The sequence below is a fragment of the Hippopotamus amphibius genome, chromosome 2 (genome assembly GCF_030028045.1).
Source record: "Hippopotamus amphibius kiboko isolate mHipAmp2 chromosome 2, mHipAmp2.hap2, whole genome shotgun sequence".
Classification (NCBI taxonomy): domain Eukaryota; kingdom Metazoa; phylum Chordata; class Mammalia; order Artiodactyla; family Hippopotamidae; genus Hippopotamus; species Hippopotamus amphibius.
In genome coordinates this window covers 208,891,880-208,913,096 of record NC_080187.1, presented here as the reverse complement: position 1 = coordinate 208,913,096, position 21,217 = coordinate 208,891,880, and the positions used below count along the sequence as shown (strand labels likewise).

General features: G+C 53.9%; 1 protein-coding gene, 1 long non-coding RNA gene and 1 other non-coding gene across 3 annotated transcripts; 1 reads left to right on the top strand and 2 right to left on the bottom strand.

The window, feature by feature from the left end:
* Positions 1-1,289: 1,289 nt before the first annotated feature.
* Positions 1,290-6,769, bottom strand: LOC130843899 (uncharacterized). Its single transcript, XR_009051090.1, has 3 exons — positions 6,544-6,769; positions 5,211-5,366; positions 1,290-4,920 (listed from the first exon to the last, which is right to left on the bottom strand). It is a non-coding gene; the product is annotated as an uncharacterized LOC130843899 (long non-coding RNA).
* Positions 6,770-7,062: 293 nt separating this feature from the next.
* LOC130847675 (U6 spliceosomal RNA) lies at positions 7,063-7,169 on the top strand. The gene has a single exon (XR_009052420.1). It is a non-coding gene; the product is annotated as a U6 spliceosomal RNA (small nuclear RNA).
* A 5,456-nt stretch (positions 7,170-12,625) lies between these two features.
* SKOR1 (SKI family transcriptional corepressor 1) lies at positions 12,626-20,951 on the bottom strand. The gene is given in 9 exon segments (XM_057724680.1): positions 12,626-12,720; positions 13,226-13,291; positions 13,803-13,877; positions 14,136-14,210; positions 15,582-15,653; positions 16,192-16,299; positions 17,219-17,309; positions 18,409-20,623; positions 20,845-20,951. Coding segments are annotated over 9 exon segments (2,904 nt in total).
* Between the last annotated feature and the right edge of the window lie 266 nt (positions 20,952-21,217).

The following is a 21,217-nucleotide window of genomic DNA, read 5'->3' as shown; positions in this document are numbered from 1 at the left end:
GACCCTTAGACCAACCTGCTTGGTAAGAAGACAGCCCATGGGTTCTTGTACTTTATTTCTTCCCCTTCCCCTTCTCTCCCTCTTCCTCTCCCATCTCCCTTACCTCCTTCTCCTTTTATTATCAACATTGGGAAGTTTATTATAAATAAACACACAAAGGTTCAATTCAATGAATAATTATAGGAAGAACACCTGAGTAATCAGCGCCCAAGTGAATAGAACATTTAGCCGCCATCTCAGAAGCCTTCATGCGTTCCTTTCCATTTTCTCATGACTCATAGTAACCCCTTCCTTGCTTTCCTTCTCATTTTTTAAAAATCTATATTTGTGTCCCTAAACAATAGTTTAGTTTTGCCTAATAATTTTGAACTTTATAGAAACGGTATAATTTTGTATACATTCTTTTTGTCTTACTGCTTTCACTCAATATCATGTTTATAAGATCCTTCCATGTTGTCGAGTATATCTGTTTGCTAGGGCTGCCATGACAAAGAACCACAGACTGGCTGACTTAAACAAAAGAACTTTATTTTCTCACGCTTCTAGAGGCTAGAAGTCCAAGATCAAGGTGTCGGCAGGGTTGGTTCCTTCTGAAGGCTATGAGGGAAGGCTCTGTTTCAGGTCTCCTTGGCTTGTCAATAAATGGCTATCTTCTCCCTGTGTCTTCACATCATCTTCCCTCTGTGTCTATGTCCAAATTTCCTCTTCCTATGAGGACATCAGCTGTACTGGATCAGGGCCTACCCATATGACCTCATTTTAACTTCATTACCTATGTAATTAAATATGGTCACGCTCTGAAGTATGGGGGTTAGGGCTTCAACATATGAATTTGGTGGGGTAGGGGAGATACGATTGAGCCTAACACTAGATGTAACTGTGTGTCACTCATTTTCATTACTGCGTGGTCATTTATTGCATGACTACACCACAATGTACTTATCCATTCTGCTGTTGATGGGTACTTGAGTTGTTTCCAGTTTGGGGGGCATTACAAATAATGATGCTTTGAATATTCTTTTACCTGTAACTTGGTGCAAGTATGCATGAGTTTCTATAGGGTTTTCAACTAGAAATGGATCAGCTGACTCATAGGGTAAGTTTATCTTCAATTTTAGAAGGTATGTAGATAGTTTTCTGAAGTGGCTGCACCAATTTCTTCCTCTTTTTAACAGGTGTTTTGTTTTTTAATTTAAATAATTTTTAATAATAAAAAATTCATTGTAGAAAAACTTGTACATCTTCACAAACACAGCAAAGAAATTAAAATGACATAATATCGTGCCATCCATAAAAAGCCACTTATATTTCAGATATTTTTCTATTATCAAAAAAACACTATTTTATATATATTTTCCAGAAATAAGATAAAACCTTTTTTCACTTTAAACTGTGAATATCTTTTCATGTCAATACATCTTCTAACCAACTTCTTCTTAACCCAGTTAAGAAGATGTACAGTCTCACATCTCCATTGCTCTACTCCTCACCAGCACTTGGTATTATCAGACCTGCCAAGGTTAATTGTGAGGTAGTTTATTTTGTATTTTCTTGATGACTGATGGGGTTGAGCATATTTTCACACTGACCACCTGTAGCTGCCATTCTGTGAAGTGCCTGTTCAAGTCTTTTGCCAGTTTTCCTATTATCTTTTTAATCTTCGAATCTCTTCACTTTCTGCACTCATGGCAATTTTATTTTATTATCATTTATTTTAAGGGCATAGTATTAACTTTCCTGCCATTTGACCTTGGTCAGTACAATCTGATTCACCCTGAAATTTTTTAAACAACTTTCATCCCAGAGGACAAGTGTTAGAGGTTTAATCTCTCTCTTCCCAGAAGCCCCTGGGCTTCTTATGCAAACATTCCAACTCTCCCTCTTCAACTTCCTTCCTCCACGTGGATAGAGTCTCACCCCAAGTCACAGCATCTCCTCCTGCCTGACCTGCTACTATGTCACCCCCACAGCACATAATTGAAGATCATGTGCAACGTCCAGCGTGTTCTCTGGAACCCTGTATGTGGTTAGTGACTATTAACTTCCTTCCCCTTCCTGATGCTCTGCAGAGAGGAAAAGCACGGGCTGAAAGTAACAATTACTGACTGCTACCTGCAGGTCATATGCCAATGACTGCTATTTGCCCATTCATTGCCATTCTCTTCCTCTTTCCTATTTACAGATTTTCTCCAGGGAAGAAACATGCACCCTTTACCTCTGCCACCTTCCTGACAGCTGGAACTTGGAGCTCCTGCAGCCACCTTGGACCATGAGTTGTTGACTAAAAAGATAAAAGATCTTGCCTGGCTCTGTGACAAAGTGGAGCCACCAGACCAGACTTTGAAAGACAACTTGTTTCATGCATGAGAGAAATCAACTTCTGTCATCTTAAAGCCACTGTTATTTGGTTTTCTATTATACGAGGCACAACCTAATCCTGATACTTACAGAAAACACGTGTTTTCAGTTAATTATAAACATCCGTTTGCTGGAGTTGTCTCCCTGTTTCCATTAAAATCATTTTTGCTGATCAGTAAATTCTAACATATTTAAATACCCAAACTCAAATTTCTATTTTTCAAATAGCACATTGGGTAAGTATTTTCATGCTGATATGAGTAACTGAGATACTGTGTCTTAAATAGCTATAAAATTAGATACCCCCTTATGACAGGAAGTATTCCTTACTCTCTAAGAAGTTGTCTTATGACAGCTACATGTAGGTAAATATCAGGATACTCTGGATATAATGAATTCATTCTTTTTGAATGGAATTAGCAGCTAGTATTCACAGAGAACTTCCTGTGCGAGTCAGCCAGCCTGCATCCTGTTCAAAGTGAGGCTCTCAAGTCTTGATCCCTATTGTCCATGATTGGAATGTGATAAACATATGGGTCACTGTCAGATAGCAGGTTAAAGTGTTTCGTCATGGAACCATTATTAAAATGGGAGTGGTGTACACGCCCACACCCGCCCACACCCACACAACAAGGAGGAGGCTGTGTGGGATGTAGGAGCAAACACTGCGGATTCTGACTGTAAAGCCTTATATGATTCACTTACTCTTTCTGAGCCTCAGTTTCCTCATCTGAAAATGGTGGCTTATCACATGGGTGTATTGTGAGGATTCCATGAGAAAACACGTGTAAAATGCTGGCAAAAAGGAAGCACTCAATAAATGTTAAAGGGTGTTTGTTTTTATTTTTAACCTGTCAACAAGCTAAGTGGGGTCCAAGACCAACCTGTCGCTTCAGCAGAAGGCCTTACTCCTTACTCCAGCCACATGAATCATCTTCCAGCCAGGCCCCCGGCAAGAGGCTGCTGAAGCCGTAACCCTGGCAGCCTGCTCTGGGGGTGGGTGCCAGGGCCTCTCACCTCCCAAAGGCAACAACACTCCACATTACCAAAGCCTAGAAGAGCTGGGTGTAAGTACAGATTAAGTTTCCATTTTTACTTACAGATCCTAATTCCTGGACATTTATTTTGGGGATTACAATGGTGGATTAAGCTACTTTAAGATGTGATAAGCTGAAGTCTTTCCTTCACTTGGCTGCTAAAGTTTAATTCAGTCTAATTATTTCATATGGCATCAACTGTAAGTTTCATAATTTCTAGTATATTAAGCACTTAATATGTTGTGTCATTTGAAATCACATATTAAATTCAGCAAAGTACATTTTAATGAGAGTTAAGTGGTGTGAAAATATTAATACAATGTGATGGTTCATCCTGGCGCTCCTATTTTGTAGGTCTGTTCCTGATGCACAAACGCCTCGCTCACCAGGTAAGGGAGGCACTTAGCTGCCTGGGGCTCAAATGGGTGTCTGACCAGACAATATTCCTACCTTGTGCCGTACAGCACTTTACAGTGGGATTTCTCATTGGGCCTCACTACCCTGTAGAGCAAGCAGGGAAATCATTACTTCCATTTTAGAGATGAGGAAACTGAGGCTCATTCCTGGGACATCACGACAACCCTTCTCGGCTCAAAGCCATTGGAGTTATTCCCCTGCTCCACAGCTGCTGTCAGAGTAACCTACGGGGTGAGCAATGTCTGGACTCCGGTGCAGCAAGGATTTGGAAGGGCTGTCTCACTTCTCCCACCCTGTAACCCCACACAGAGAAACTCACAGAGCCACAGAGAACTGGCTGACTTTGTACTTGGACTGGGCAATTCTTTTTGAACCCTCTTTCAGAGCGTACAAAAATCACAGTGAAGCCTTAAGACAGCAACAGCTCAAAGTAATGATGTGTCAATGGCAGAATTTAAGGCAGCAAGAGATTTGAGAGAGAACTTCCTAGAACCCTTCAAACTGTATTCATATATTCCTTCTGGGTGCAGTTAGCGCTTGGAGTCAGAGAGATCCAAGAGCAAATTCCAGTGTCACTGACTAGCTGTGTCACTTTACTTGTCCAGGCCTAGGTTTTCCCCATCAGCAAAGCAGGAATAATAAACTCCCTTGTGCTTATCACTCAGAGACATTAAAATGAAATAATACATCAGAAGGTCCTGTGTTGATCTTAAAAGGCAGGGACTCATACTAAGCTAAGTGAACAGGAGTTAGTCAGTCTATGTGGTGTCCTTTCCCAGCAACATAATTGCAATTTTCACCAGGGCCTTTGGTAACTCAAACCCAAAGGACTGAAAACAGTGCCCATAGTAGCTCAGTAAAGGAGGAAAAAAAAAAAGCCTAAGAAAAAAATTCCATTGTAGCTAAGACAGTCCCCACAGCAGCTAAAAAAAAAGAAAAGGGAGCATCTCATCTCCCCATCCTCCCTCTTCCTCCTAGATGGGCCTTCAGGGCTCAGGGGCAGGGGTGTATGGTTCAGCAGGTTCCAAGCCCTAGGTCCACAACAGCCCCTTGTAGACTGTTCCTGGGATCTTCCATGCCCCAAGGATGACCACCATGCTGTACTCTTCTAAAACAGAAAACAAAGAGTGTTGAATCTTAACATCTTGCTATCTATAGTCTTGAAAAAGTTCTTCATTTACCCAGTTACAAAAATCACACCAGGTCAAAGCTGACAGAAATGTGAATAAAGCACTTTCCTCACTTGGTAGAAGATAAAACAGGACCAGAGAGGTCCAGGGAGTTGGTGCAGGTCACAAAGACAGGTGCAGGGAGGAATGGGAACTAAAATTCATATCTCTCACCTCTGTACCACAACTGTTCAATAAGAAAAAACAAACAGAACAAACGAAAACCCACCTCTGGCTCAGAAGAGCACAAGCTCATGGAGCCAGGAACAGCGAACAACCTGGTCCATCTCCTGCTGGTTTCCGCAATAAGGCAGTTATGAACCCACGAGATGTACCTGTCACCGTGACACGTGTGCGCACCGACTGTGTCGAAAAGGCTCTCCTTCTAAACAAATGAAGAAAAACGTGGATGCTAATTGAAGATTAGCATCATCTCCCATCAATGCTAATATGCTTTTTGGTTATTTGCAATTCCCTTTTGTGAAACTGAGGGAAACATCATTGCCCAAATTAGCTCTTTTCGCTCAATAAAGGCCATATTAGCATTCTGAGGTTTGTGTTTGCTTACTGCTTATTTAGAGAGAGGTCAGATGAGAAGTTGGGCTGCCTGCACCTGATTTCCATTTCACTGAAGACAGGCTGGGGGAGGGCTCCAAAGTCCCCAAAGGCCAGGCCAGGTGCCCCCTGGCTGGAGCTGAGGGAGCACCATCTCCACAGCGGCCCCTCCCCTGAAGGACTGGCCCAGGTGGATGGAACTGACTCCGGTGACTCCAAGGTCTTCCTCTGCCTGGAACTCTCTGTCCTGTCCTCTCAGGGCTGCCTCCCTATCATCAAGTGACAACTCAACAGTCCTCACCGTCCTGTCTACCCACTTAAGTGGGCTTCAGTCTCCAGCCACACTCTCTACCACGTTCTTTCTAGTCGGTCTCAGCACTGAGAATGCTCTCCCTTTGCTGGAAGGGAAGCTCCATGACCCCGGCTGCCCCGGCCCTCACGTCACTGGTGCCTGTCATAGGTGCTCGACAGTTGGTGAAGGAATGAAGGCAGGAAAGAAAGTCTGAGCTGATAAGGCCTTGGGAGTCCTGTTTAAGAGGAAAACGGCAGACTACGCTCCTGGTCCCAAGTCTTTTCCCTCTCAAGTTCCACTGTGAAGAGCAAAAGATCAGTCTTTGAAACCAGACTTGCATCCAAGTCCCAACTTCCTTCACCACTGGCAGGACAATCTTGGCCTTGAGAGTTAAACCAACTAGAGGCTCAGTTTTCTAACCTGCTAAACGGGCGGGGGAGGGCACTGACCAGGTTAAGCGCCTGCCCCAGGATTCGATCAAAGGATGGTGACCTTTCCCAGACCGCCTCCACCCACCCCCCCATCAAGTCACTCTATGCAAAGCCTGCGCCCCAAAGAGGACACCCTCCCTCTTCCCCTCAGCTTCAAGCGCGACGAGCAGGTCCCGGTAATCCCAGGGGAAGCGGTGGCAAGCCGCGGCCGCCCCCGCCCAGCCCCTTCCGGTCCACGGCCAGCGGCTCCGGTCCTCGCGGAGGGTCACGGATCTCAGCCCCACCTTCGGTTCGCGAGCGTTTCGGGTCGCGGACTGCGCTCCTGCGGGGGCCTCATTGGCACCACGGCCCCTCGTCCCAAAAAAGGCATTCTCGCCGCGCACACGCCATCACGCGCAGTTGCCGGGGCACCAGCGCTGCCGCGTTCCCTCCGCCGCGCGCCGGGAGGACCCTGGGGCCGACCCTCGCGCGCTCAGCCCTGCCTGCGCGGAAGAGGCGCGCGAGCAGCGCGCACCACGTGACCGAGCGGGGCTGCCGGCGGCGTCCGCTAGGCGCGCAGAGGTCGCGCGGGCCGGGGGCCAATTTCCCATGGTCCCTTCATTTGCATACAGGATGTAAGAAGGTCACGGAGACTATTAAATTTAACTTAGCCATAATCGCAAAGACATGAGAGTACTATGACTCAAAAGCTCATAACTTCTCCTATACTTTGGAATTAAAAGAAGCGTTACAGTATAATCATCATAACCGTTAAATTTTTTGTATTCTTAGCTTTATATACCCTCGGAGGAACTGTTGCTAGCGTGCTCGCTTCGGCAGCACATATACTAAAATTGGAACGATACAGAGAAGATTAGCATGGCCCCTGCGCAAGGATGACACGCAAATTCGTGAAGCGTTCCATATTTTTGGCCCTGACTTTACCAGGCGCACAGTTTGCATCTTGATGCAGACACTTTTCACATACAGGTTCTACTTTTAATTTGACACAAAGGAAACTGTAGTCCCTGGAGGTGGAGTAAAAGTAAGTGTGGGCAGATTCATCGCTCGCCTGTACTTTTCACATCTGACACTTGGGCCCCAGTCTTCAACTTCTCAAATCTCGCTTCTGCTTCCCTCTGCACCACCCTGAGTTCTGCTGTACTTAAGGAAACGGCCTTGCCAGAGATGATCCGTTTCACGTCCAAAACATAACAGGACCTTAGTGCTACCATAAACACAAGTTGTACTATACCAGGAACTTAGAACAAGATGACTGCTCATGCTGCCTCTGAATCTTAAATAAATAAATAAACAAGCCCACTCCTTACTGAGCATCTCCTATGTGCCAGAGCCTTCACCGATATCTAATTTTAACATTGCCGACAGCCCCGCCTTATGGGTATTACTGCCACCATTTCACAGGAGACACTGAGGTAAAGACACCTGGGCATGCTCATGTAACTAGTAAGCAGCTGAAACAAGGTCTGATAAGACCTTTAGAGGCACAGATCCTGAAAAGACCCGGGTCCTGCCCCCCAGGTAATTCAATTGCAAAAAGCACAGTCCTACTGAGTAAGATGAGAAGGGAGAAAAGGCCAACAAAGTTAAGATTTCCTGTGATGTGTTTATCAGTGTTTTTGAGGTACCAGTATCTTGCCAGGAGAAAAACACTGGTGCATATGCTTTGCTGGTGCCCGAGCACGCGCGTGGTCCGCCTGGTGGTCTCTGCGGCCGCTGGGAGCCTTGTTGGTCTGTTTTCAGCGGCCGCATCGCTTCCCAGGCTGTGCTCGCCTCAGTCAAGGCACACGGACAGTCGCGGAGCCCCAGGGCCTCCCCAGGGCAGCGGCGGACCGTCTCCCGGCGGGTGCTCAGAGCTGCCGAGCAGCCTACCATCAAGGATCCATTTTTCTTCTCTGCAGTGGAGATAAAATGATCCTTTCCAGGTAACAGCTGAGAATAGGGATCCGTGGGACCTCTCGTTGAGCCTCCTCGACTCACGGTCTCCAATGCATGGAATTAGAGGACAATCTTTGGTTTTCTTTTCTTCCCTCCAAGATGCCTGATTCCTTGGAGGCCACTTGGGTAACTGGGTGAGTAGTTTTAAAGGGCCCTTTCTGGGATGCCCAACAAGGAAATAACCAATGTTGGTTTGGCTCTCTCTCCTAAAGAAATTCTTTGTCCCTCTTCTTGGCATAACCCTTGTCTCAGAGCAAAAAATTGGGAAAGACACAAGGTATTCCTAGTGCTGTAAAAGCCAAAGACCGAGTTGACTTTTGGGGCTCTGTACAGTTCTATGAAGTAGGTATCCTTTTCCCCCTCATCTTATAGATGAGGAAGCTGAGGCACAGAGAGATTCCACAACTTGCCCAATGTCACACTAGTCAGTGGCAGAGAAGGGATTGAGACCCAAGAAATCTGGCTACAGAGTTTGTGCTCTTAACCAAACACTACGCTCCCTTTGGGAATGTAGAGTGGGAGATAAGGCTGTTTAGAATTAACACAAAGAATATGCCAGTCCAGTTCTGCTTTTGTTGGTGGTCTGAATTTAAGGACAGGAGTCACATTTTTGTAAAGGATCAAGGCTAGACTTTAGATCAGCATAGCTGGGAATGGGTGGACAAGTATGATATGCCCAGTGACCTTGCAAAATTAGAGTGAAGGAGCACCCTCTTCAGGATGCAGTTGCAAGAGGAAGAAAGCTTTCCTGTTGTAGGTTGACAATCCCTTACCTGATACCTGGCCCCACAAAACTAATCCTATTGATGAAGGATCTTCTGAGCAGTAAGCCTGTGTTTAATTAACTATACAAATGAGCTTAATTGCTTCCCAGTAGCTGTTGTCCAGAAGCACCTAGGAATTCTCTCCCTCAGCTATTTCCGGCACCCAGATGGACCACAAAGTTGGAACCCATTCATCTGGACATCTGTTGAGTACCTGTGAAGCATTGGGCCCTGTGCTGGAAGTCACAAGGAAGGGCAAGATGTGGTCCTGATTGCCAAGGCACTTACAGTCCTTTGAGAAACAGACACACACCAAGGATAACTCAGGGAGGTGAGCACCCTATTAGCTTCATGAACCAAGTGCCACAGGAACACAGAGGTTACTTCCAGGAATCCAGAGATCTTCCAGGTGTCTTTTGCTGACAGGTTACCCCCAACTGCAGGGGATATGAAAGTGGGGATCGACCTACTGGTTTCTCCCAGGGGACTGAAAAACCAAGCAGCTTGGCGCTGTCTCCACCTGCTCCTCCAGCTCAGTTTCCCACCCTGAATTGGCTGGGACAGGTGAAGATACACGCCACCTGACCAACGAGCCTCCCCTGAGCCTTCCTCTGCTGAAAAAGGAGTGGGAGGTTGAAGAGGCATGTTCTTCACCCCCAGACCTCAGACTCCAGAACCCGACCTTCTTGGGTACCGCCGGGAGCCGAGGTGAGGAACAAACACTGAGATAGAACAGCCGGCTCCCCATTCCTCCAGCCCCACTTTTTCTCCCTAAGGCAAGGCGCCCTAGTTTGGGGCCTTCGGACGCTGGCTGTAATGCCTAAAATGTGTCGCAAGGTGGCAACGTTGTGGCGAGAAAAAGACTTTTTAAAAATCCTGGGTTTTTTTTCAAAGCATATTTTCCCTATTAATGTTTCATTTAACTTAATTAGAATCTGGTAAACTAATTAAAGTAGCTACGAGCCCTGCAATCAGCAATAATTCGTATAATTATTGATAATTACATCCATACCAATCGTCTGGTTATTAACATTTGAGGGGAACAAACCACTTCTGAAGGGAATCGGAGCCCAGGAGGGTTTTCGCTAGAGCTTTCTGGGTCGCATCCGCCTACACCTCCAATCCACAGAGATTCCGGTCCAGATGCGGCGCCCTTTCCGCCTGGCCCCAGCTGCCTACGGCGCTTTCCCCCACTTTGCTTGGGGAATTCGAAAAGGAAAGGTGAAAAGGAATGTTTGCCAGGTTGCTCTGGGTGGGCCGCAACCACAGAGTAACTTCCTGTCTGGGTAGTAACTGTTGATCCCATTTTACAGAGAGAGAAAGAAAGTGCCGGTTCCTAAGAACCGGTTCCGCCCAGGGGGAAAGGCGCATGCACCTAGGGACGCATGTCTTTTCCTCTCGGGACCTCAGTTTCACCTTTGGTAAAGTGAAGGACTGATCTGGTTGGTTCCACCGATAGGAAACGTTCCCGCTCCCTGGAAGGTTCCTGTCCGGAGATCGCGCGTCCGGAGGCGAGGTCATCTCTCAGCGAAACCTCACAGTTGACCCGGCCATTCTCTCAGTCCCCTCTGGGTCTAGCCCTCGAAATATCTGGGGACACGAGGGCTCCGAGCCCCGGCGTAGGGTGCTCCAGGGCCTGGCTTCCTGCTTGGATCGCGCGGCGGGTCTCCCCTCCTGCGCCCTTTCCCCGAGGCCCCGAGCGCGCCCCTGCTCGCCAGCTCCGCGCCGGGCCTTCTGGAGGACCTGCCACGAAACTTCCCCACCGGCGCAGCCGGGGGCTCCCGGGCACCTGCTGCTCGCCCAGCGACGGAGCACTGGACGCCCGCCTCCGGCGCCGGCCGCCCCCGGGCCGCCCAGTGAAAGTCCTGGGGCGTCGGAGGGCAGGGTCGCCGCGGCGCGCGGGTCCAGTCTGCGGAGCGCTGCCCTGCGCTTGCTTCCTCCCAGAGCGCGTCCACGCGCCGCCGGGGCCGGAGGCCTGAATGTTATTTTAGAGGCCGAGACGGAGGCCTAGGAAGAATTAAGGGCAAGACACAGCACCCCTGCTAGTCAGCTGAGGAGGGGAAATGGGATGCCCGGACCAAATTATTCCCGGGACCGCGCGCTTTCCCATTCGAGCCATACGCTCCTCCCCCTCCAAAAAGCGCGCTGTCGTTTCCATCCTTTATCTGTAGCCCAAGCAGCGGGTGCGCTGTGGAAACTGAGGCCGAAGGGAGGCTCATGGCGAGGTAAGGCCTTGGCAACCGCGGCCGTCCCGCCGGACTCCAGCGGCCGGCGTATCTCACCTTCCTCCTTGGGCTCCTCGACGTCCGCAAACCCGCTGGGACTAAAGTGGACGGAACGTCAAAAACCGCCAGGGCTGCCTCCCTTCAGCGAGCGGCGAGGCAGGCGGGAGCGCATCTGCGCACAAGCGGCGAGTCCCGCGCGCCCTTCCCAGGCCAGCCGGGCCCAGGCCCCCGACAGGTACCGCGCCCCCGCCCCGCCCCAGAGCTCCAGGGCCGCGCCGACGGGGCCCGCGCCTCCCGGCAGTTCTGGTTGAGCCTGGGATTCCCGGCAGGGCGCGAATTCCGTCTCTGAGCGCCCCGGAGGTGGCTTCTCCGGTGGGGCAGGCTCGGAAATGGGCATGACTAAACTCTAGGCCCCTGCGAGCGCTCCGGGAAAGAGTCAGAGACCTTGCAGTAGTTCTCATTCTCCGCCTAGGCCCAAGGGAAGGTCCTAAACGTGGGGTGGGGGTGGCCTGGGGGGCAAGCTGGGTGTGCCTGAAGGACTGGTGGAGAGGTCGGGGTGCTCGCTGCTGCCCACCTGAGCAAACGGGGATCTCAACCCCGGCGCCCAAGAACCCGCGCTGCGGTCCCCAGGCCCCACCTGTTGCGCCCGCCTCAGCCCCGCCCCTCCCCCCGCCCCTCCCCCCGCCGCACTCCCACCTCCACAGCCCCAGGAAGTGACAGATTTTTTTTTTATTAAAAACAAAACAGAAGTCACGGATACAGGGTGGTCTCCCCAATCAGGCTCAAGGTGGTCTCCATCTCGTGAGTCAGTTGTCGCCCTTTTTAAAGTGCTGTTACATCAAGAGGTTACAAAAATAACAATAAAAAATAGATAAAGCAAAACCCAAAAGGGAATGCAAAACGGGGCTGGAAGTAGGTCCAGGAGAAGGAAGCAAAATAACTTTACATCATAAATTAATTAAAGTGAACTCAATAATGAACCGAGAGACTCACAGTACATTTACATCCATTGCACATAGCCACTTTGTCATTAGGAACAAGAGTTTCAGAAGTGGACGGGACGGGGAGCGCGAGGCCAGCGAAGTCGCTACATTGTATTCACAACTGGGGTTCCGAGGCTACACTGGGGGGTAGAGGCTCCCCTCCCCTTTCTTACCCACTTCGGTCCAGTTAACCCCATGAGGTCCGATGCCCCGGAGTTCAACCGTGGGGCGAGGTGGTATTTACAATTGGAAACGGAGACGGGGCCCGGAGCTGGGGCGCCCGAGAGGGGGTGGGCAAGGCCGAGGCGCCCGGGAGGAGAGCGGGCGGGCGGGAGGCTGTATTTACATCGGTCCGGTTCGAATGGCTTGTATCTCGCTCTAGGCCGCCGCGGCCGCGGGTATTTACAAGAAGAGAGCAGCATGGCTTGAGGGCGCGTGGGTGCGGCCGGGCCGGCCCTAGGGCAACAGCGGGGGCTTGAAGGAGCAGTTGCCAGTGCAGTGCCGGGGCGTCAGCATCTTGCAGGAGAAGTGATGCAGGGCGTCGTGGGCTTCTAGAGAGACAGTCGATTGGGCCGTGTTGGGCGCCTCGCCTGCCTCTCCTGGCCCGCGTGGTCCACGGGCTCCCTCTCTCCCCTGTCCGCCCCGGTCTCACCCACCCTCTTCAGGCTCAGGGGTTCTCAAGCGAGAGCATCAGAAGGTGGGAGGGTAGTACAGAGATCCTGGCTATTCAGAACCACTGCTCTAGTTCAATAGCCCCATTTTAACAGACGAGGAAACTGAGGCGCAGTAAGAGGAAGGTCGATCGGCCCAAAACCAGATTGGGACCCGGTGGCAGATTTCCCAATGCCCAGAGCTCAAGGGGATCTTTCTCCTATCCCACCGTTCTAGAATAATTTCTCCATGAAAATAAATCCCATTTCCCTGCTCTGAACTACTGATCTATGTAGACCTGGCCTTCCCCTCTCACTGGCACTGCCATGCACGCATGCATGCATCCAGCCAGCCATCCAGCCAGCCGGTGCCTGGCACCGCTCCTTTGTTCCCCGGCTTCCGCACCTTTTAATTTCTGCTGGATGGCATAGCGCGCCTTCCGCTCTTGGTCAAGTTCGTTACACAGAGTATCTGGAAGACAGAGGAAGTAGCCGGTGAGGAAATGAGACCACCTTAGGGCCCGCTGGGTTCACAGCCCGGGCCTCACCCTCTTCTCAGCGCTCAGCCCCTGGCAGAAACAAGTCCCGGGGACCAAGGGAGGGGGCGTCAAAGCTCCAAACTGCAGCTTGGCGGAGGGAGGAAATGGCCTGGGATGGCGCTTAAAGGCAGACGGATCTAACCAAAATTAAAGCAAACTTAGGCATTACTTCCCAGGTAATTTTACGCCTCGATTTTTAATTTAGAAACCATGGAAATTGCCGCGATAAGAAGTTCAATCACCCCATGTAATGATGCCTGCAAGCCGTTTGCTGGGCTCGCTTGCCATTCTGAGGCTAATCAGAGTATACAAAGGATATTAAATAAAAAAATAATTGTTAAATTACCTTCAATTTAAATCCAAATGACTGAGCCAACATTGCGGCTCCTGCCAGACGAGAGGCAGTTACGGCCCGTGCACGCGCTCACCTGACTCCCGTCTTACCTCTGACAATTTGCAGCTGTTGCACCATTTCTTCTCGATAAGCCAATTCCCTCTTCATTTGATCCTGAAAATTATCTGTGCAAATTGATTAAGTGAGAGCTGTTACGCACAGCCCCCTCCCTAGGCCCCATTTCCCCACTCCACAGCCCCACACTACCCCTCCCCACCCCCTCCGTCTTTGGCCTAGCAGGGAAACCCGGGAAAAGGAGGGTTCGGTGGCTCCTTCTGCGCGCGCAGCAGCACCAGCTGCCTACACTGGGGTCCCGGGCCCAGGCTGGGGCGTGCAGGAAGAAGGCTCTGGCGTTGAGGTGGGGTAGGTCTGGATGGGGGTACCTTTGAGACTCTGAAATTCTCGCTCCAGCTTCTTGCGGAGTTCCATTTGCTCCAGGAGCAGTTTTTGCAATTCGTCTGTGAAGGGGTCAGAGTGGGAGGTAAAGGAGGAGGGTGGTGGGACTCAGGGGGCCCATAAGGTACCCAGATCCTGCTCTGACCGGGAGCCCTGAGATGGGAGTAGGGGAGGGTGGTACAGGATGGCAGAGGCCCTCAACACTCAGTTTTTCCATTTGCATCCAAAGGATTTGGGCAAGAATGGGGTTAGGGGATTGGTTGCCCAGGAGAATCAAATTCAGGATAATAGAATGCATTTTAGACGTCTAGGCCCTGGCTGTAGGTGCTAACCGGCATGGCATCTGCTTTAAGTTGTTCCTAACTCCCTAAGCTTAGAGGCTGGCCTAGGAAGACTTGGTTTACCCCTTCAATTGACAGACCTAATCCCTCCCTTCAATGGTACAGACCAAGGAGAATCTGGTCAAAGCCTTGGACCTCTGCCCTGGAAAAATACATATATTCACAATAGTTTATTTACAATTTCAAGAGGTCCCAAGAGCTCAAATTCATGCTAAGAACCCTCATATAAGGCACCAAGGATTCTGAAGGTGATCGCATAGCTTGTAAAATCTGTAACTAGGAAACCTGGAAGACCACCAATGCTTCTCCCCCTCCCTACACCAATTTCCAAGCCCAACCCTGGGCTGGGTGGGGGGAGGGCTGGGTGTGGAAAGCCCCCATGGTGCCCTCAAAAGCAGGTCCAAAGGAGTGGCGGGGGCTGCCCTGACCATGGAGCTCTTGGTATCTGGTCCTCCATGTGGGGAGGTTCTCTGAGAAATTCTCCCCTGGCAGGGGCTCGGAAGACACAAAAATGGGAGACAGAGAAGCAAAGTGGGGTTAGAAGGTCCTTTATCTGTGCTTCAAGTCACTTTTTTTCTTTTGCAGTTGAGCAGCAACCCTAGGGCCCCATTCCACAAACAAGGTCCATCCTCACCTTATTTAGGGTGGGGTGGAGTCAGTGATGCATTAATCACAGGAAAAAAAATAATGTCTGAGACATTCCTAAAGTAAATGCATCCTCAAAATCTTGTTATTCAGATGAGGTTGAGAGACCCAGATTGTCCTGTCTGATTGTCTACATGCATCAAGTTCTGAGGCTTGTTACTCATTTTTCTTTCTCACTAGGCTATTCAAACAGGCCTGGCCTTGGGAACTCTGGAGTGGCTTGTTCCCTCCCCCTATTCCCTTCACCCTTCCACCCACGCCTCCCCCCCCCCCCACCTCTGTGCAAGGATAATGTGTCCAGGGGATTATCCTTTTGGCTCAATGAATACTGATTCCCCAAGAGTTTTTTCTTCTCACACTCACTCTTACAGGAATAACACCCCTCTTACAAGAAGGGCCCAACGCCCCCAAGAACAGTGTACCCCCATTTCACAGATTTAACCTCACCTCTGGCCAGGTTCTCGATATCCTTCTCCACTAGTTGAGTTCCCGTGACATCTAGGGTGAGCCCATCTTCACCTGGGATACAAGGGCAAGTAGGAAGGATTTTGTCCTGGGAGAGGCCTTGGGAGGGGAGGGGGTGAGCTTCCTGGGAACTGTGCTAAGTTGGGGACCTATTTCAGACCCTCTGCCTTTAGAGGAGACAGTTACAGGCATCCAGTACTACCCACCTTTCAAGTCATTATTTTAGGGGTACAGCCATTGTTTCAGAGAGTGACCCACTGAAAGAGAGTGGACCCAGCGAAAATAGGCTATCTTAGAGCAGGAAGTGCCCTTTGACCTGTTTTATGTGGGTGATGGTGTTCCTCATATCCTAGTAAGCCTCCTTCCCTTGCCGGGAAGAGCCCCAAACCCACCAAGAAGGTAAGCAACTCAGGAAACCTGGCCTGAACGTTGCCCATGCTGTTTAAATATTTATCTGCCAGCCTCGAGAGAGGAACAGCAGCCCCTTAGGCTTGAGAGAAAGGCTTCCTCGAAAGCTGGAGCCGGTGGAAACCCGGGCGACCTGGGACCCAGCTCCCGGGTGGGGGTGGAGTGCGAGGGTCCTAGTGCTCACCTCGGTCTGTATTTACGGGACTTGGCTGGGAGATACTCCTTTGGTCTGGATAGGATTTTCTTGTTTCCAAATCGTCGGCAGTCGAGTGATTGTCTTCCTTATCTGGCTCTTAAAGGCAATAAACCGAGTTTCAAGGAGAGGCAAAGAAACCGTGACCCCGATACGGCCAGAGCTGCCGCGGTCCGGGCGCCCGAGCCCTAATTAAAAGCGTCGTGGCGGCCGCTGGTTCCCGGCTGTGCGCCTGGGCTCGCACCCTCAGGCTTTGGGCAGGGCACCCCCTCCCCCGCGCGCGATCTGCTCATCTCCGGCTCCACGCCCCTTCCCCAGCCCCTTGGAAAAGAGCTAAACGAGAAGCCGAGCCCACCAGGGACAAGCGACCTACATCGCGCGCAGATACTGGGGCACCGTGAGCGCGCGTGGCCGCTGGGTCTACCTGCGCCGAGAACGCGGCCCAGGCGGCGACCCGCAGGGTGGCGGCAACGGGGGAGACATCTTCCCGGCCTCGGCCTGCCCGGATTTCCGAGGCCCTCAGTCCATTTCTCTGGGAGCCACTGGGTCCCGCGCGCACGTGCCCCGCGTTGGGTTGCAGCTACCACTGCACTTCAGGGGTCCCCAAGCGCTCGGCCAAGCGTCCCCACCCCCGCCCGGACCCGGCCTGACCACGGGGGACCTCTCGGCTAAAACAGTTGCTGAATAAACGAGAGGATTTGAGAGAGATGCCAGGCGTGGTTTTTAAAAGGTTTAACCCAGTGTATGAGGTATACGGTAGCGGTATCTGTGTGGTGCAGAGGGCGGTTTGTTGTCAAGTAACCAAACGATGTAAGTTGTTGGGAGTCCTGGCTTAGCTTCCTCCTCCTTTCATTGTTTTTCTTTCCCTCTCCCTCTTTCTCTCATTTTGTCTGCCTCTGTCTTTCCTCCTCTCATCTTCCCTCGCAGGCCTCCTCTGGCCCCGGCCCGCTCCCCGCGGCCCCCCCCCCCCCCCCATCACATTGGCCAGCGACCTCGGCAGGGGGGCTGGGGGCGTTACCGTGGGCCTCGGGAGTGCAGAGGTAGGAGGCCGCGGGCCCCAGCGCCGCGGCCGCGCTCTTCCCATGCTCGTCCCGCTCGGGCGCGTACACCTGCGGCGGCCGAGAAACGACAGGCGGTTAGGGGGGCGCTTGGCGGCGGCTTGTAGCCGCCCAGCCCTGCTCTGCGGCCGGGAGGGGACCTTAGGGGGTGACGGAGGGGCGCTCGCCCGCTGGACCCGAGCGCCCCGGGCGGCCGTGACGCACGCGGCGCAGCCTTGCGCCCTCGGAGGCCGCGTCACCGTTGTAGATTCCCGATCATTATTAGAGCCCTCGAGAAAACGACCCGAAACACAAAGAGGTTCCCAAGCCAAGGGCCGCTCAAAGCCGCCCCCACCCTCTTCGCTCGCCTCTTTTTCAGCGTCTTCTCTCCTGCCCGCGCCCAGTCCCCGGCATAAACGACGCCTTTCACATCCGGCTAATGATTCGTGTTTTAATGGACCGAATGGAAATGTACAGGTGTGCGCACCCACTTTCAAGTGGCGAACGATTCAGGCTTAGCTGCACACCCCCCACCCGAACCCGCGGCCCCGGCAACCTGAGAGCCTCTCTCCCGCCCCGCACACCGTCTGGACAGCTTCCTGCCAACGAACCCTGCAGTTCCCAGGGCAGGAATTCGAGGAGACTCGGAAAACTACGAGTTGGGGTAGAGGAGGATTCCGGGGACCCTGTACTGCGGCTTGGGGGAAAAGGCACCCTTCTCCTCTGCTTTCCGGCTCGTCTTCCCCCGGGGTTCTGAACCCCATCCGGACCGACTTGCTACCTACAGGCCCGGCCTCTTGAGTGCTTTTCTCTGGCTTTAAGTCCCTTTCCTCCAGACCCGTTTTTTTTCTCTTTCTGTCTCTGTGTGACTGCCAGTCTCTGCCTGTTTCCTCCCCACTCCCATCAACAAAAACACAGCACACGCCTTTCTCAGGCCTACCCCCCGACCCGAACCCCCCGATCTTCCGAAACCCTCAGTCGGGGGTCCCAGCGAGCCCAGCTCCACCGAGCTCCCGAAGCTGGGCCTGTCCAGAGCAGCCAGGGCCTACTGCTCAAACGTCCGCTCAGAACAAAATTCCTGTCCCCCACCCGGCCAGGGCCTGCCCCACATCCCAGTGCTGCCCAGTGGTAAACAAGGAGGCGCCACCAGCGGGGCGGGCACGGGGCTCACCTTGGCTGGCGCGGGGCCCCCCAGCGGTCCGCAAGACTCTCGCAGCTCATAGCCGCTGCTCGGCGGGCTCCTCTCTGGTCTCCGCACCAGGTCGTCGGCCGCCAGGTCCCCAAATGCGGACCGACTGGCTGGGGGTAGCCCTGGGCGGCGCCGGGGACGAGGGCTGCCGCCGTCGGGAGAGTCTGTGGGACCGTCGGCACCCGATGAGGTGGCAGATGGGGGTCCTGCCTGCTGGTCACCATCCGGGCCGCCTCCTGTGCTGGGCGCGCCGGGCGCGCCGGGCTCGGCCTCGTCCGGGGCGCCCTCGTCGTCGGGGAAGCGATTGGATTCCACGTCCACCTCTGGCTCGTCCGCAGTGTCCACGTCGGGGGAGGCGGAGTGGTAGCTGGAACTGCCCTCGCTCAGAAAGTCCGGGCTCGCGTAGCCGCCGCCAGACCCTGCGCCTGGCCCGGGCCCACGGGCTGGCCCGCTGCCGTACGCGTCGCGTGCGCTACCGTAGAGCTTGGCGATGCTCTCGGCGTCCTTGACCACAGGCCGGAAGGCCGACACGTAGGAACCTTTGCGTGCGGGCGGCGGGGGCGGCGGGGGCAGCGGGGCTAGCGGGGGCGGCAGCGCCTCGTCCGCGCCGTCCTCGTCCAGCGGCCCGCGGGACAGCGCGCTCGGGCAGCGCTCCTCTGCGACCAGGCCGCCCTCCTTGGTCGGCTCGGCACCGTCCAGGGGCTCGGGGCCGCCACCACCGGCAGCAGCCGCCGCTGCCGCCGCTGCCGCCGCTACAGCCGCAGCCACGGCCTTGGCTTGGCTTTGCGCGGCTGGATAGGGCGGCACTGGGAGGCTGCCTGCCGCCGGCCAGAACATAGGAAACGTCGGGTACACAGTGGCTGCGGCAGCCGCCGCGGCCACGGCCGCTGCGTCCTTGGCTGCCCCGGAGGGCTGGTGACCCCAGAACATGGCGCCGCCGCCCGGGCCAGCTCCCGCCCCGGGGGGCAAGTGGCCGGTTCCTGGGCCACCCGCGCCTGCGCCAGCGCCCGCGCCCCCGCCGCTCCCGGCGCCTGGGCCGCCCTTGGGTTCGCCCGCGCCTAGCACAGGGTCGTCCTTCTTGGGGCAGAGGCCGAAGGCCGTGGGGAAGCCGTAGGGATGAGGGAAAAGCGGCGGGGGCAGCTTCTGCAAGAGGCCAAAGCCCTTGCTGGGCACTGGGATCACCGGGTAGCTGCGTACGCCGGCACCTCCACCAGGCCCTCCAGCGCCCGCGGGGCCGCCGGCTCCCGCCGCCAGACCAAGTCCCCGCTGCGCGTGAGGAGGAGGTGGCCCGGGAGGCCCGGCGGCCTCTTCTTCGCCACAGCGCAGGCTTTTGTGGGGCGGCGGGCCTGGGGCCATCTCTGCGCCGCACCCCGGGCCTCCCCCGCCGCCGCCGCCGCCGCCAGCACCACCCTTCCCCTGCCCACCCGCCCCGCCATTAGCGCCGCCGCCGCCTCCTTGCAGCGAGAAGGTCCGCTTGCGGGTGCCACCGTTGAACATGGCCTTGACGTCCTCCCAAGCGTGGCTCAGTTCGTCTGTGGCCGACTTGTCACTGAGTTTGAGGTGTCTGCGCCACGAGTTAAAGTTGGCTGCGTCGGGCTGCGTGTACTTGGCGTCGGGTGTGCGGTGCGAGTGGAAGATGAACTTGTTAGGCGAGAAGTACATGCTGCAGTAACCGCACTTGATGCACTTGGCACGCGAGCTGTTGTAACGCGCGGGTATGAAGCTGCCACGCGAGCCCCAGGCGCACTCGTGCACCACATCGAAGGCGAAGTTCTCGGGCAGCTTCGGTGGCTTGTGCTCGCCCAGGAACGACTTGCACAGGCGTTCGGCCTCGCGCTTGGTGATCATGCCGCAGCGGCGCGACGAGATGGGCATGGCCCCGGCCCGACGCAGAATCTCCAGCTGCACCGGTGTGCACTGCACGCACGTGATCCCCAGGGCCACGCGGCGGTTGTGGATCTCATTGTAGCTGTAATTCTTGAGAAGGGTGTTGGAGATCTGCGCTAGGCATAGGCGCTCCTGGCCGTCGATGACCAGAGACACGATAGGCACCCCGTACAGCGATGTCTCGCCCACCTGGTTGGGTTTGAGAGCGCTGGAGCCGGAGTAGGGCTGCAGCTCCTGTTTGGAATTGGGCGAGGAGTTGCCCTCGCGCCCCGGCCCCAGCTGAGTGGTGAGAGCCTCCATGCCGCCGCTCCTGCGAAACAGAGAAAGCAGAGAGCCGATGAGCCATTTTCAGCGCCAACGCCGCTCGTGCCCGCCCAGCAGGGCGCGCCGAGTCGGGCGCGTGGGGAAACTTGGCAATGGGGAGTCCAAGCTCATTCGCCCCCTGGACGGGCGTCTTTTGTTATTCAGACGCGTACTGGCGCTGGAACAAAAGCCCCCGGGGGTTGGAGGAGGAGTAGGGGTAATTGAGACCTCAGGAATGCCCTGGTAGCTGGGAACCTGATCCTGTTTTAGGTCTGGGGAGGAAGTGGGGCCCAGAGACGGAGAGTGACTTGCCCAAGGCCACACAGCAAAGCCATTGCCAAACCCAGGCTTCCTGGCGCCCAGATCCGTGCGCCTTCGGCCACCCTCGCAGCCTGCCCTACCCGCCCCGGTCCTGAAGCCCGGACTTCGGGGACAGGCCGCCCCTCTGCTCAGTCGCGCATGCACACGGGCGGGCGGGGGCAGCGCAAGGAGGAATAGGGAGGGGGGAGGGGCGGTCACTGCCCATCTCCAGACAGCAGGGGGCGGGGCGGGGCGGGTGGCCAGGGGAAGGAGGAGGGTCTAGAGGCCGTGAGGGAGGCGG